The sequence below is a fragment of the Pteropus medius genome, unplaced genomic scaffold (assembly GCF_902729225.1).
Source record: "Pteropus medius unplaced genomic scaffold, Ma_sr-lr_union100, whole genome shotgun sequence".
NCBI lineage: Eukaryota > Metazoa > Chordata > Mammalia > Chiroptera > Pteropodidae > Pteropus > Pteropus medius.
In genome coordinates this window covers 13,326,325-13,342,088 of record NW_024352784.1, presented here as the reverse complement: position 1 = coordinate 13,342,088, position 15,764 = coordinate 13,326,325, and the positions used below count along the sequence as shown (strand labels likewise).

The 15,764-nt window shown below is 34.8% G+C and overlaps 1 protein-coding gene across 1 annotated transcript in view; it reads right to left on the bottom strand.

Moving 5' to 3' along the window:
• Positions 1-15,764, bottom strand: part of CCDC83 (coiled-coil domain containing 83) — a 37,635-nt gene that overhangs the window by 20,621 nt on the left and 1,250 nt on the right. Inside the window, 3 exon segments of the mRNA XM_039848231.1 lie at positions 175-342; positions 3,610-3,772; positions 11,982-12,066. Of these exon segments, the coding sequence (XP_039704165.1) occupies positions 175-342; positions 3,610-3,772; positions 11,982-12,066 (416 nt within the window).

Sequence of the window (15,764 nt, the reverse complement as noted above, 5' to 3'; positions counted from 1 at the left end):
TAGTTTCTCTACTTCCTCCCTTGCCCTCTACCCATGCCCTTAGACTCATAGCTGCTTGTGCTGACAGCAGAGAGGAATGAATGATTCCGGGAGTACCCATTTTTTTTTTCTTTCATCAAATGTCTGCCCTCTAAAGATTATTATTGAACTTGAACTAGCTTTGTTGCAACTGACCTGACATTTTCTCTGCATTCTCTTTAACTTTATTGATGTCATTTTGTAAGGAGATAATGAGTTTAGCATGTTGTTCACTCCCTACATTCTTGTACTCTTCCCAATATTCCTTCTCGCTAAGTTTCTCAAGAAATAGTTTCTCAGCATTACTTATTTGCAAGCGCATATCTGTTAAAAGAAAATCAAAACACCATGTCATTTCTATTGTCTTTGCAACCATTATATATTGCAAGCTGATTTTATGAAGTTAGGGTCTGGTATTAAAATGCTGTTACCTCATAAATTCAATTTTATACGTACAATTTAAGGGAATCTAAATGATTCAAATTACCGTTTAACCATTTCTCATGGTTCAAAATCTAAGTAAAATTAAACTCCAATTCTAAAGTAGATGTGTTATTTTGGGCTGTGATTGAGAGCTATAATAGACAAGCTATATGCCTAGGAGCCCACAAGCTTAAATTATTCCTATGATAGCTTGATGAGGGTCCTATCTTGTACAATATATTATATCATATATACTTCTTATTAGTGAATTGACATTTTTCTGGCCATTATTCCTCTGGGCAAAGTGATTTTTCCTTATTACAATTCCATAGTCCTAGGCAACAATTTTCGTAAGTTGTTTGATTCTGTCATATAAAGTTCATTTGTGTGAAATGATAGCATATGATAGTCATAACAACATGTCTTTCCCCGCCCCCACTTATAAGATTTCAGAGTGAAAAGTAAGTTCCCTGTTAAAAGTATACAAATATTGAGCTATGTCAACTATATAAACTTTCAGTTTGCCCTGGTACACTTGCTAAACATGCTATTCTACTCAGTCTTAAGGCTGAATATCATCCTTCTGAATATTTTGGAAAAGGAAGCATTACAAAGAGCCAGGCACAATGAACTTAACAGTTATTTGCTCACTACCACATACTATCGTGTTTGAGAGTTCCTTGGCAGCAATATCACATCTTATTCATCTCTGTAAACCCAGTACTTAGCACAGAGTCTGGCCATTATTTGGTGCTCAATAGATATTTATGGAATGACTGAAGCATCCAGTCAGGCCAGAGGGATGTTCTTCAGTCCAGTAGTCCAGAGGGCTCCAGACATCACTTTTTTCAAAAATATAAATAAGATTATATATTTTAAAATCCCTCGATAAATGGCACTTGTTATCATCATTAAATAATGACTACTGTAATCCAGATGGTTTGCTGTCTTCTTATTTGAGCAGACTGCTTCTGTCTCAGCCCTGCGCCACATTCAGCTTTTGGAGGGAAATGTTGGTTGATAATCACCCAAGATTCTGAAAGGGGTGGATATGGTGGCTGTTGCTCTACTGTCACAGAACCCCTCCTTCCCTTCCCTTCTAGTGACACACTTCTCCTACCCTTTGTCAAATAAGTAGCCCAATTACAGTGGCCCCTTCTCCTGACCATAAGGATTGGTCCAGGGGTAAGTATGTGCCTCAAGCTAGGCACATGCTCAGAATCTTTCTGTAGAAATATTTTCACTGAAACTGGGGGAAAACATGTCTCTTTTGTCTCTGGTTTGAGGTTATAAGGATGTAAGATCAGAGGCGTCTATGGTTAGAGTTCCAGTCTCATGGGGACGACGGCCTCAGAAAAAGGAGCCAACTTTCAGGGGTAAGACAGAGAGAAAAGAAGAGGGGTAAGGGAGGTCAGGGAGATGGGGGAAGGAGAGAGGGGAAGGGAGATAGGGAGGGGGAGAAAGAGAATTAAAAAAAAAAGCTGAGATCTGATAGCATGTGAGGCTCTGGGTCCAGGCCAGTAGCCCCCTGCCTTTTCTGCTTGGTTATATGAAAAAAATTACATCCTTTTATTCTTAGACTAGTTTGGATTGGATTTTAATCCTTGCAACTGAAAGAGTCCTAACTAAAAGTTGAGAAAAAAGGATTACATTAGTACTTCTCAAACCTCCCTGTGAATGGGAGTCCCCTGGGATCTTGCCAAAAGGCAGATTCTGATTTACTATGGATGAGTCTGAGGTTCTGCCCTGATTGAAGCTGCCACGTGAAGGTGCAGCTACTGCTCCACAAACCAAACTGAGTCACAGTACATAACATAACCGCCTCAGAAATCTTTTCTGATACATCTATTTCCCTTTCTCTCTCCTCCTCAGCATCTGTGGGCTTCTTTCTTCCTTGGACCACACACATGCCTAGTCCTCCTTTGCTGGGCTCAGTCATCAAGCTCGGCCCTAGCCTTGTATGACACACATACCCGGCACTCAGCCCAGACCACAAATAGGCACACCTCAACTAACTGGGCCCATTCTCCTTCGAAGGCAGTTTAGTGAGCACATCTGAGTATTTGTTTTGGTTCTACCCCCATCTCAAGGGGCTTACTAAAATATTCCTTCCAAACATAAGCAAAACTCTTCTGGAGAGGAGCCCTCAAAATATGGTATCTACCTACCTTATGATGTCACCGTTACCCATAAAGAGACTCGAGAAGGAGGAGGTATATGGGAACAGTTTTAGAGAACTCAAAAAATGAAGTTTGCTGATTAATGTTTTGTTTTGGAATCAACTTCATTTAAAACAACAGATATCTATGAATGGAATGCCTGCTCTGCGCAAAGTGCTTTGGGTAAGGAGGTTCTCCGAAATATTTGGAGAAATTCAAGGAAACCGTTGTTTTGCATCTCAGCTTCTAGCATTGCTTTCTGATAGCACTCAAGTCTCTTATCATGTTTTCCAGCTTCTTAGCAGAGATGGTATGTATAGATGTCTGGCAAAAGTGGTTTTAGAAGTTTTAGCAGCAAGTTTGGAATGAAAGAACAGAAATTAAAAAAACAGACAAACATGTGGCAAACTGTGTGTGACTTACCCCCAAGGACCATGGTATTTTTTAAGCCCAAGGCAAGAGTATGTCCTGGGTCTTTCATCTTCTGCATCTAGCATCATTTCTATCCACTTCAACCAAACTGCCCCTTTTCCAACTCTAATCCCTCTTTCCACATCTAAATGGGAGGCTTAGCTCCCTTAGAGATATTGGAGTGGGAGAAACTTCATGGTTATATTCACCTCATCATTCCCAAGTCTAAACTGAAGCCGAAGCCAATTAAGCCACAAAATGGAGAATTCCTCCAAAGAAAGAACATATGTCCACCATGAGGAGTTCAGAGTGGTACCTAAGAGGATATTGTCTGGTGTATAAGAGTCAGATGGTTTTCATCTGTCTTTGTGTTTTATCACTGCCCTTATTCTTCCTCCTCCCTTAGTTTCAATATTACTACCCACTTGTTATTTCCTTCTCCTGTCCATTTACCTACATGTGTTTGTGGTTGTGGTGATAAAGATGTCATCTGAAAAATGTTCACAGCATTTTGAACGTGTGAAGAAACAGAAGCATTAATATAATCAAGAAACAACTCAATACAGCTTTGTGATAATTTTCTAAATCCCTCAATCACCTTTCAAGTTTTGTTCCTGGTCTCTTTCAAACTTCCACTTTTCCTTCATTGCTGTTTCAACATCCTTTCTTGTTACAACTGTTACTCCTTCTGACCTCTCTTCACTCAGTTCCTTCAGTAGGTTCCGTATGTGCCAAATCTGTTCATCCTTTAAGTGTCTATTCTGTCATGAAAATCAACAGTAGTTAACACACCTGCTGAAGGATTTATATCGATTTCCCTCAAAATAGAGTCACATATTGAAGCTTGCAAAATGAGAAACATATTTAATGAAGTAAGTTATACAATAATATCTCTAAAAGTTTATGGAACATGGAAAACTTGAACTTATCAGCATAGTAATCATTAGAAAGTTATATTTTTAAAAATTGTGTTATTAGTCCATCAGTCTATCACCTTATGATAGCATCAATGAACATTAAAATTAGACCTTGGATGTCAGTTTCTTCAGTCTCCCTCTAACACCATTCTTCTCTAACGATCGTCATTTATTTAATCAAGATTTACGGAGCATCTGTCATGTGCCAAGTAGTCTTCTATAGACTAGGAACATATCAGTGAACAAAATAGACAAAAAGTACAGCTCTTGTGGAATTTGCATTATTCTTTGCTTTTTGCACAAATGACCTTAATTCTCTTCTTTTAGGATAATGTTTACTCACCATACCAGTACTTCGAACTTGAAATATGGACTGGGTTCCTCTGGGGATATCTCTTCTGTTTCTAAGTTTCTAATTTAATAGCTTAGAGTTTATTCTTGCCCTTGCTATCTTATTATGTGTATTCAGAGATATTTTAGCATGTGCTAACTCAATATTTTCCTTGTAATTTTTTTAAAATTTTTAAAAAATCTTTCAATTAAGTTCACATATAATATTATATTAGTTTCAGGTATACCACATAGTGAGTAGACATTTATAACTTATGAAGTGATCACCCTGATAAGTCTAGTACCCATATGTAGTAATTACAATATTATTGACTATATTCCCTGTGCTGTACTTTACATCCCCATGACTGTTTTCATAACGGGCAATTTATACATTTGAATCCTGTCCCATTTCCTTGTAATTTTCTTAGACCCTCTTTAAGTTCTAATACTCATCTCCTTGGTGTTTCTCCTTCAATTTTTTAAACTTAATAAAATATATATATTTAAAATATTTTAATACTTCTTTAAAAAATTACTTTTTTTCTATAATTTAACATGCTCTTCACTATTACTTTTTCAACATTATATTTTATTTCTGATATTTGTGTCTTTTATCCTCTTAATTTACTCAGATACTTTAAAGAGTATTTTCTTTCCTAAAATTGATTATCAAGGCCAGTGCTTTTCAAGCTTCAAAGTGCATACCAAGTACTTGGGGATAGTTAAAATGTAGATTCTGATTCAGTAAATTTTTCACGAAGCCTGCAATTCTGTATTTCTGACAAGCTCCAGGTGAGGCTAAGTCTGCTGGCCCACAAACCACTTTGAATCGCAAGATTCTGTCAGATAATTTAAATATTAATGATTTATTGATAGTTCTAGAGCCTACTAAAACTCCATTCTTTATTACTTGATTAAACAAACTTTAAACGTGAGGACTGACAACTTGATTTTTTAAAATTGTTTAGTAAAATAGGCACTAGTTTAATAAACTTCTTTAAGCTATTCCACAGGCTGTATGATGCGATTGTCATTTCAGTGCTCTGAATTTTAATTTAAAACTTTGATAGACTGAACAAAAGTAATAGGCAATTACTTTATGATGCTCAGTATTGATATGCCAAAAAAAAAAAAAAAAAAAAAAGACCGAGACTAGACAAGCTTTGAGTGATTTCAAAAAATGGAAACAAAGATTAAAAAGGTATGATATTCAAAATTTAGTGGTTTAATGTCTCTGATATTTTGTTTGCAATATTCTAAAGTATTAATTCTGTCTGAAGAATTTTTAATACCAACAAATTCGTAATATGACAAATCTGAAAACTGAATCTTTTCCTTCTAACTCACTCTTTAAAATCTTATTGAGAGTGCCGTAAGCAGGATTTTTAGAGTAAAGACCTCCGAAAGTCCTCTGCTTCATAAAAGCAATAAGAAAATTGTCAAAAATTGTCAAAAACAACTTTTCAGAACTCTGGAAATTAAAGGCTTGTAATAACTCCTAGGGAGTGTCCATTCAAGAAAAATAGTTGAATCTGGATAAGGACAGTGAGCTTTGCGGCATTTTAACTTTCCCTAAAAACCAACAGCCCCACAGTCAAGGTAAAAACCAGCAACCTCGCAGCCTGGAGTGCAGAGTTGGGGAGAGAAGAGAGGAGGTGAACTCTTCTAAAGCCCAATTCCCAAACAATGGTCTTTATTTGACCAATCGGGTAGTTCCCTGGAAAATCCCACTTGCAAACCTTGTTTTTATTTGACCTGACTCAGAGCTTGCCCAGTGTGTAAACAGCCTTTTCCCAGACTGATGTTTGTTAAAAACAATCAGAGGCAACTGTTGAACATTATAGCGCCCTGAGGTAGTAATAACAGTTGGGGTAAACAACAAGCTGAAAAAAAAGCTTTCAAGGAGAGCTGGAGACGAAATGTTCATAGCGGGCTTTGAAAGCTCTGACACATTCTTGGGAATCTAAAAGGCCACATGCATGTATAAGGAGGGCCGTGAGCATATTCAGGGCTGTGCATGTGTTCAGAAAAGACCTAAGAAGGCCCTGTGCACTCACCCCTGGCTGACCTTGAGGCTCTGCAGAAGCAAGAAGTAAAGGTGAAGGTGAAGTTGTAAATTGCTTGGCTGAGTGTAGAAGGCGTATCCCAACAAGCACACAGCAAAGGCCGTGTCTTAACAAGCACACACAGGCCCTCAGCAAAGGCTGAGAGATTTATTGGTTAGAGACATTTAGAGAAATTTCTTAAAAAAAAAAAAATCCTAAAGAAAGAAAGAAAGAAATTTCTTTCCAATCATTAGCTGACCACTAAGCTAAGCAAACAAAGACTTTAGTGGCCACACACAACAACAAAAAATACAGGCTTCACAGAATTAGTTTTAAAAAAGTCACTAACAACCAATAGCTACAATAAGCAGCAACAACAACAAACCCTGGAGAGAGAAGAGAATCCAATTTCCAGAGTTGTCACATTATAATATTCAAAATGTCCAGTTTTCAACAAAAAGTTACAAGAAATATAAAGAAACAAGAAAGTATGATCCATACACATTCTTACTGAGATTTTTATTATATACAGGGAAAAAGGGTAGACAACAGAAACTGTCCTTGAGGAAGAACAGATATTGAATTTTCTAGACAAAGACTTTATTACATTAGCTATCTTAAATATGTTCAAGGAGTTAAAGGAAACCATGTCTACAGAACTAAAAAAATGTATGAGAATGATGTCTCACTAAATAGAAAATATCAATAAAAAGAAAGAAATTATTTTAAAAAAGAATCAAATAGAAATTCTGGAGCTAAAAAGTATAATAATTGATGAAAAATTCAGTAGAGGGGTTCAATACCAGATTTAAGCAAGCAGAATGTTGTTCAGCCATTAAAAGAAATGAAGTGCTATGCTATGGACTGAATGTTATGTCCCGCTTGGCCCCCTAAAATTCACATGTTGAATCCCTCATCCCCAATATTAAGGTATTTGGAGGTGGGGCCTTTGGGAGGCAATTAGGTTTAGATGAGGTCATCATGGTAGAGCCTCCATGATGAAATTATTGCCTTTATAAGAAGAGAAAGAGATCAGAGCCCTCTCTTATTCTACCACTGTAGAAAAAACAAAAACAACAAAAAACCACCACTACCAACAACAAAAAAGCCCTCGATCTAAGTCTCATACCTCATATAAAAATTAACTCGAATGGATCATGATTTAAATGGAAAAGATGAAACTATAAACATTTAAGAATAAAACATAGGATAAAATCTTTGGGATCTAGGACTAGACCAAGAGCTTTTAACTTGACACCAAAAGCATGATCCATAAAAAGAAAAAATTGGTAAATTGGACTTCATTAAAATTAAAAAGTTTATTCTGCAAAAAGACCCTGTTATGAAGATAAAAAGACATGATACAGACTAGGAGAAAATATTTGTAAATAACATATCCAACAAAGTGCTAGTATCTAAAAGATTATCTTCTTATCTACCTACCTATCTACATTTTTAAAAATTCTCGCAACTCAGTAAAAGGTAAAATCTAATTAGAAAATAGGCAAAAGACACAAAGATAAATTTCACCCAGAAGGATATATAAACGGCAAATAGATACATGAAAAGATGTTTAACATCATTAGCCATTAAGAAAATGCAAACCAAAACTACAGTGAGCTATCACTACCCACCTATCGGACTAGCTAAAATAAAATAGTGATATCATCAAATGCTGGCAAGCACATAGAGAAACTGGATCACTTATATATTGCTGGTGGGTTTATAAAATGATACAGCTACTCCGTTGAAAAGGATGCCAATTTCTTACAAAATGAAACATTTACTTACCATATAACACAGTACAAGCACTCTTAGACATTTATCTCAGAGTTTAGTGTAGATATTATTAAGTTTATACATAATGGCAAATATATAGTAATGTTTCTGCAACATTCAATTACATTTTTAGGACATGTGACACTTTTAATTTACAAATAAAAACATTACATGTTTAAAAAGGATGGTCATGTTAAAGATTTGATGTAAAAGAACTGGATCACTTTGAGAAACATTGCGCTAGGTATGAAAGGTAAAGGAAAAATTTCTTTATATATTATATATTTCTTTATGAATTGTATGTAGTGATTTTAAAATTATCAACATCTTTGTAAATGTTCTGCCTATATATCATGGTAAACATTTTTTAGCTGAAATTTATTTTAGAGGTCTTTGTTGCCTTATTAAAATTAACTAACATAAGTAAAATTGGATAAAGATTTATTTAGTATTCAAACATACTTGATAAAGGAATATTCCACTTCTAAAAAAATAAATGAAAAAGCCCATATTTAGAAAAAGGATTAGCAGTGCAATAGTTTCTTAAGGGATATTTTCATTGCTATGATTCAAGTTTCTATGAATATTTCATTTTAAAATAACTTATGTCAGGCCAAAGTAATTAAATTTATTTATAAGAAAATAAAACATAAATCTATTTCATTCAAGAAAATGGAATATTTGAGAATTGCTTGAAGAGTAACAAACGGTTTATTTTTCTGTTACTGATGTTGATTGACCCTCATTTTTAAATCAAACTTTTTATTTTGAGGTAATTATAGTATAACATGCAGTCATAAAAAAAATAATATAGAGACGTCCTATGTACCCATTACCTAGTTTCCTATAACATATTCCAAAACCATGGTACAATACATATCACAACTAGGATATTAATACTGACAATATCGACATTGATACAGTCAAGACAGAACATTTCCATCAATACAAGCATCCCTCATGTTGTCTTTTTGTAGCTTCTCACTCTCCCTCCCAATTACACCCCTTCCTTAACCTCTGGAAACCATCAATCTGTCTTCCATTTTTATAAATCTGTCATTTCAAGATTTTTTTTTTTTTTTTTACAAAAAAAGATTCAGTAAATAAGCTACAAAAAAGGGATTAATTTTGTTTTGTTATAAGCCTATCTCATGGGCTTTATCCTTTTAACTTTTCAAGATTCACAAGAACAAGAACAGAACTTGCCAAAATTGTTCACGGAGTTCCCATCTATTCACCTAGCTTTCGCCAGTGATAACATCTTATATAACCACAGCATATTATCAAAACCAGGAAATCGACATTGGCACAACGATTTTAACTTAACTAGAGATATTATTTAGATTTCACCAGTTTTTACATGTGCTATTTTTTTTAGTGTATAGAATTTTGAAATTTGATCACATATACATGAGAATTATCACCACATAGATGGCATTTGAAGTCATAGTGTTAAATAAGGTCACCCAGAGAGAGGTTAGACTGAAAGCAAAGATTTGAGAATAAAACCTTAGTGAATACTCTAATTAAGGGATGAGTCCAGGAAAAGAACAATGCATGAAAAACAAGAAGAAATAGAGAAGCAGGAGGAAAATCTAGGAAGAAATTTCTTCTTGAAAAACAGGAGGAAAATCTAGGAAGAAATTTCTTCTTGAAAAACAAGAAGAAATAGAGAAGCAGGAGGAAAATCTAGGATGTTCTGGAACCCAAGGAAAAAGAGATTTAAGGTGACAGAAGTGACTGCTGAAGGGATGAAGGGTGAAGAAAGGACTATGAAGAGTCCATTGGACCAGGCTAATTGGTCATTAATAACTTTTGCTAGAGCAGTGGTGGTGGAATAGTAGAAGTGAAAGAATGAATGGAAAGGTACGGAAGTAGACGTAGTGAACTATGAAGTGTCTAGTGAGGTAAGTGGAACAATGAATGCAATCGGAGAGAAAGAAAAATAATAAATGAGGTGATAATCTAAGGTAGGAAGGAAGAGGGGCGTTTCTGATTTTGACATAACTGAAGAGAAAAATTATGTCTTACTAATGAATCATATTTAATTCATCAATTTAAGTATTGTGACCTCAAAATTTTTCCTTTCACTAGTGTTGGTGTGAATCAACTCAACAACTATTTATTGAACTGGGACCTTCTAGAGAAACAAAGTTAAGTAAGATTGATTGCTGCTGCCTGAAGAGCTTTCCATTTAATAACGGAGATATATTTCTATGTAACATTCCAGCTTTGGAGGAATGAAAAGGAGCTAGCCAAGAGAAGAGAATTCCAGGAAGAGAAAAATAGCCTCTTGATTATAAAGAGATTGGGTTTTCCAAGATTTAAAAGAAGTGGTAAGCAAGGGGTGGAGCGGCTGGAGATGAGGTTGGAGAGTTGAGTAGAGGTCGGAATTTGCAGGGACTTGGAAGGACTGTGGATTTTATCTTCTGTGCAATAGGAAGCCACTGCAGGGTTTCAAGCACTGACAGGAGGTTTGCAGTATTCAAAGGGCAATTCTGGTTGCATTGGGAAAATGTACTGAATCGAGGAAAGATGATGGTGGCTTAAACTGGGGCAGTAGCAGCATAAATGAAAAGAAATAGATTCACACAGTTTGAAGCAGTCTGCCTCTCCATGCTCCTCATTGCTGGGTCATTAGCGAATGACCTCAAGAGCAGTAAGCCCCTCCGTGGGCTAATCCTCACGGAAACAAGAACTTTGTTTCTGGCTCCGACTGATGGGCTATGGGAAAGTGATTCCTTAGTCATGATCTTTTGTCCTTTCCACAAACAAATGGAAGTCCCAAAGCTGACCTAGGAGCCTCAGTGCTGACCACGGGGGCATATGCATTGGTACCTTGATGGCAGGTCATTCCTTTTTCGTGCTCTGAATTTCATCATGTGGAACTTGCATCCAAGCACCTAGGCCAAACTTCTCACTCTCATCTCTCACTCTCATCGAGGGCCCCGAGTTTCTGTTTTAGTTCCTATTACCAGGGACTGATCCTTTAGAATCATAACAATGTCAGGGGCACAATTATATCATCACCAGGGCTTGTCTTGCCCAATAAATATTTGCTGAGTGAAGGAACTAATTAGCCATATGAAGAAGACAGGAATTCCCATTTTACAAGAGGGACATTGAGGCTCATACCAGTTTTGGCCAAAATGATATAAGCAGTAAGCTATATAGTCAGGATGCGAACTCAGATTTCTGACCCCAGATTGCATTAAGATTTGTAGATATATAGTCTTTTTAGACAAAAGCCAAATAAAACAGTTAAGTGTGGAAAGTTCAGGGTCCATATAAAATAAATGTTTTAATAAAAGACACTCAGTATTTCCTCATTCATGAGACTCTTTACGAGATAAGTTGTGTTAATGATCATTTATTGCTTCCAAACTTTATTTCTGTTGGTCTTTAGTTCTGATAGTCATATACAGCACCTCTTTGATATTTATTTTAATCTTAAACATATATCATCTTAAACATTAAATTAGTCATTTTAACAACTGAGATTGTACTTTTCAAATAATATTAACACATGCACAGTCTCTGAAAATCTAAAAGAAAACAGATACAAAAATTAAAAAGAGAACCGATGTTTTAGTTTGGCTAGATAAGAAATTAAAAGATTAACATGGTTTCAGAGCTTTAAAGTTTGAACATAAGACTCAGTGTCCTCATGAGCTAAATAACATAATTCAAGCTACTTCCTTTGACATTATAATTAATAGGAACAGTTGTATCCTTTTGCCTCATATGTATAAAAAAACTTAAATAGATTGTAAATTAACCAATTCTAAGCATTAAATAAGATAATTTTTTAGAGTACATTTCATCATAAATCAATTTCTTAAAACATTTGTAAACATATTTAATGACTAGATATAGGCTTTAAATCTCATACTCACTCTTTCCTGACACTTTTGGTTTTTTTCTCTAAGTTTCTTTATTTGAGCCATGAATCGTTCGACTGCATTTTCCTTTATTTGACAACTGATAACAAGCAAAGATAAGATTTATTACAATTACTTATCTTAAGAAAAATTAATTGAACACGATTTAAAAATGAAACTAAATTATTTGGTTTGAAATAAAATAATAAATATATTACAAACCCCATTTAAGGATAAGAATCTTTATTAAATGATTTTGTGTTTCTCAGTATTTTACTCACTAAAATATTAAATGATATAAAAATTAACATATATATATATATTAGAGAGATCACTTCAAGTTTTTTTCTAATCAGTCACCATTTTTATTTCACATATAAATATTAACATATATATAAATATTAACATATATATTAGAGAGATCACTTCAAGTTTTTTCAAACCAGTCACCATTTTTATTTCATAGTCATAATTGTGATACTAATTATCTATAAATAATCCAGCTTAAAGAGAATCTAGGAAAGGGCACACAGAAAACATACTTTCTAGAACTCTAAAAAAAATCAGACAAAAATGACAAAACAAAGACTTTATAAGAGCATGACCATCTTGAAATAGTAAAGTAAAGTAGGCCTGCCTCTTGGTTCAAGTTCATTAGTATACCACCTCATCTATAAATAATAAAAGCTTCCTTCCTGACACAGATACTTTTCTTTAACATTCACAAGTATTTGTTGAGCATCTGTTAGGTATGAAAGAGAGAGAGAAAAGTGCAGAAAATTGGTATAGCCCATCTGATAGCTATTTTGAAGTGTTAAGTATAACTCTAAGTCTCTATTACCTAGTAAATCTTATACTTTAAATCTGAGACCAAAATAAGGACACAGAAATAGCTCTATATAAATTCATATCTCAATTAAAAACAAAATAAAACAAAAATATAGCAGTTCTGTAGTATATTGAACAGAGGAGTAGTTAAAGAATGCAATACTCTGGTTTTTAATCATGCCCCTATCACTTCTTACCTACCTGACCCTTGGCAAGTCAATTCTCTGAGCCTCGATTTCCAAGCTGTCAATGGAGATAACAACATGAAGCTCTACATATTTTTGTGAGGATTTTTATAAGGATAAAAGTAAGAAATCATATGTGAATGTTTCTTTAAAATTTTTTTTTTGCCTTTTTATTTTCTTCCTCTTTTTTATGTTCCTGTGTGAATGTTTCTGACATAAAATACTTAGTAAATTTCAATTGAGTTTGAATTTTACAGCCTCAGTCTTTCCCACAAAATATCATTCATATTTTTGATATTGTATACTTAATAGAGAGTATACAATAGGCTCCTTCTTTCCAAATAATGAGAAAATTCAATATAAAAACAAAACAAGTAAATCCTTTAGTGGAAAAAAAAAAGCTCTGTTTGGATACGATGAAACTTGGATTTTAGGCTTGGTTCTCTGCTAACTGCCTCTGAACCTATTAGGCTTGGCTTACTTTTCTGTAAGAGAATGAAGATGAGCTTTATGGTTCCTTTTCAGCTCTAAAATTCTGTAATTTAAATTGATCAATGTTCCCTTTCATTCAGTCATACATACAGAATAGATTTAATGAGCAAGTGCTATGTCCCCAGCATTGTATACTAGGGAGTATAGAGACAGCAATGAACAATATTTTCATGATCCTTGCCAGCAAAGAGCTTGCATTTTACTAGGCAATAAAGAAGTAAACACAAACATATTATTTACACATTGTGATAAATGCTACAAGGGAAATAATTAGATATGAGAACGATAGTAAATGGAAGAACTAATATAGACAGGTGGTGTCCACACAATAGTAAGAAATAAGGCTATAAGCCATTTTTTCTGTCTTACCTAAAGATTAGATGTGCAAAAATTTTAAAAGAGTGCCTTCTCTATCTCCCATTTTTAAGGAGAAAAACAAAAATATTACAAATGAAAATGATCTGAAAAGAACTTATGCAATTATGTACTAATTACTCACATAATTTCTGCAATTATAAGTATGGAAATCCTAATTTTCTGCATGGGTAAAACAGGCAAACAAATCTCAAGTACTTGGTCTCCATTGGTTTGAGACCAAGAGCTTACCTTGGTGATGATTGAGCATGTAAAGATGCGGCTGGAGACTACATGTAGCCTGAACTCCAGACCATGCATGGGACGCACTTTTAATAAAAATATTATTTGTTGTTTATCCAAAATTAAAATTAAATTGGGCATCTGTATTTTTATTTGCTATATCTGGCCACTCTACACTTAAGCCTCAGAGCATTTTAGGAGCAAACAACCTAGGACTTTGTCTTGTGTTCCTTCTGTAGTGAACAGTTCAGAAAGATCTGAGTGGCATCAGCAGGCCTCAGGGGGAATTCTGAGATGCCCTAAAGGTTTTGGTGGCTTCATTACCCACTTTCTGGACCACGTGGTATTTGCAGGTGTAACTTAGTCTCACCTCTCCTTGGAATTCAATTCCGTCTCTTCAGGTCTCATGAAGAAATGGATTTACCAAGAAGCAAATGAAACTGAACTTCAGAACTCCATACTATTAGCCACTGTGAGAATTCAAGCTTCACTGTTCTATTTTTTCCTTTTCATATTTTCCTCATCTATTCAGTGCCAGAGTAACCCACATGTCACGTTAAACTCTGAAGCAAGCAGGATAATAAACCAGTGAGGTAATATACACTAAAGTGGTTTGAAAATGATATAACACTATTCTAAGACACAATGATATGAAATTGTTAGTAGTACAATGTGTCACCTTTTCCCTTCCCTCCCTGTATTATTGAAACGTTAGTAATGTGTCAACTACTCTCTTCCTCCAATCTATGCTTGTATCTATTTTTTACCCATAATCATATGCACACCTGTATCTATATATCTATAATCCATTCCCCTTGTAGAAAACTGGGAAGAAAACAAATACCAAGTAGAAAATAAAAACCATCATTACTCAGAAATGATCACCTTATAGATTTAACATTGGCAGTCTCAGCTCTTCACAATCAGCCACAGAAATTCATGGCCTTATTTTCTTGGGACAAATTCAAAAAAAGTTCAATTATTCTCTCAGCTTTTTGTTAGGAGCTGAGATTGTATAAGAGAAATATTAGATCCTGTAGACAGGCCCTTGAACAATTCTTCCTCAGATGACAAGGGGGGTGTCTTGGCAATTTGTCATGTGACAAGAGTTTTGTCACTTGGGAACACATAGATTGCGTAGTGTCACTAATAGAGCACAGTACAGCAAGGCATTGGCTGTTCAAGTCCATGAGATTATTTATTTGGTTATAATAAAGGAGAGAGAACAAAAGCATGAGATGTTTAATTCACATCTTGCACTAGATCATAAGAATTTTTAAATGTTTGCCTCCTTACAAACCTCTGTTAAAGAGGAGAAAGACTTCTGATTGACCCAGAAGAGAGAGAAACAACTGTAATTGGGTGTCATCACTATAAACCATGGGATTAAATTAGATACCAGGTTGTATTTACAGAGCCAGACTTTTTGTCCACCTTTCCTAAGATGAGATGAGGAACGTTATCAGTTAAGTTGAGAAGTAAGTGCTTAATGTTATCTCAAGAAGAAAATAAAAGAGAAACTTTCTTAAAAGTCCTTTTCCATGAATATTTCTTTCTTAGTGTTTTCACTCACTGCCTTCTGAAAAATTTGGAGTCTCTCAACGAGATGGATTTTCCTTGAATGTTGTTAAAAACAATTCTCTTAAACAAATACCTCATCAACGGCCTCACAGGCTCCCCACTTTCAACCTTGTCC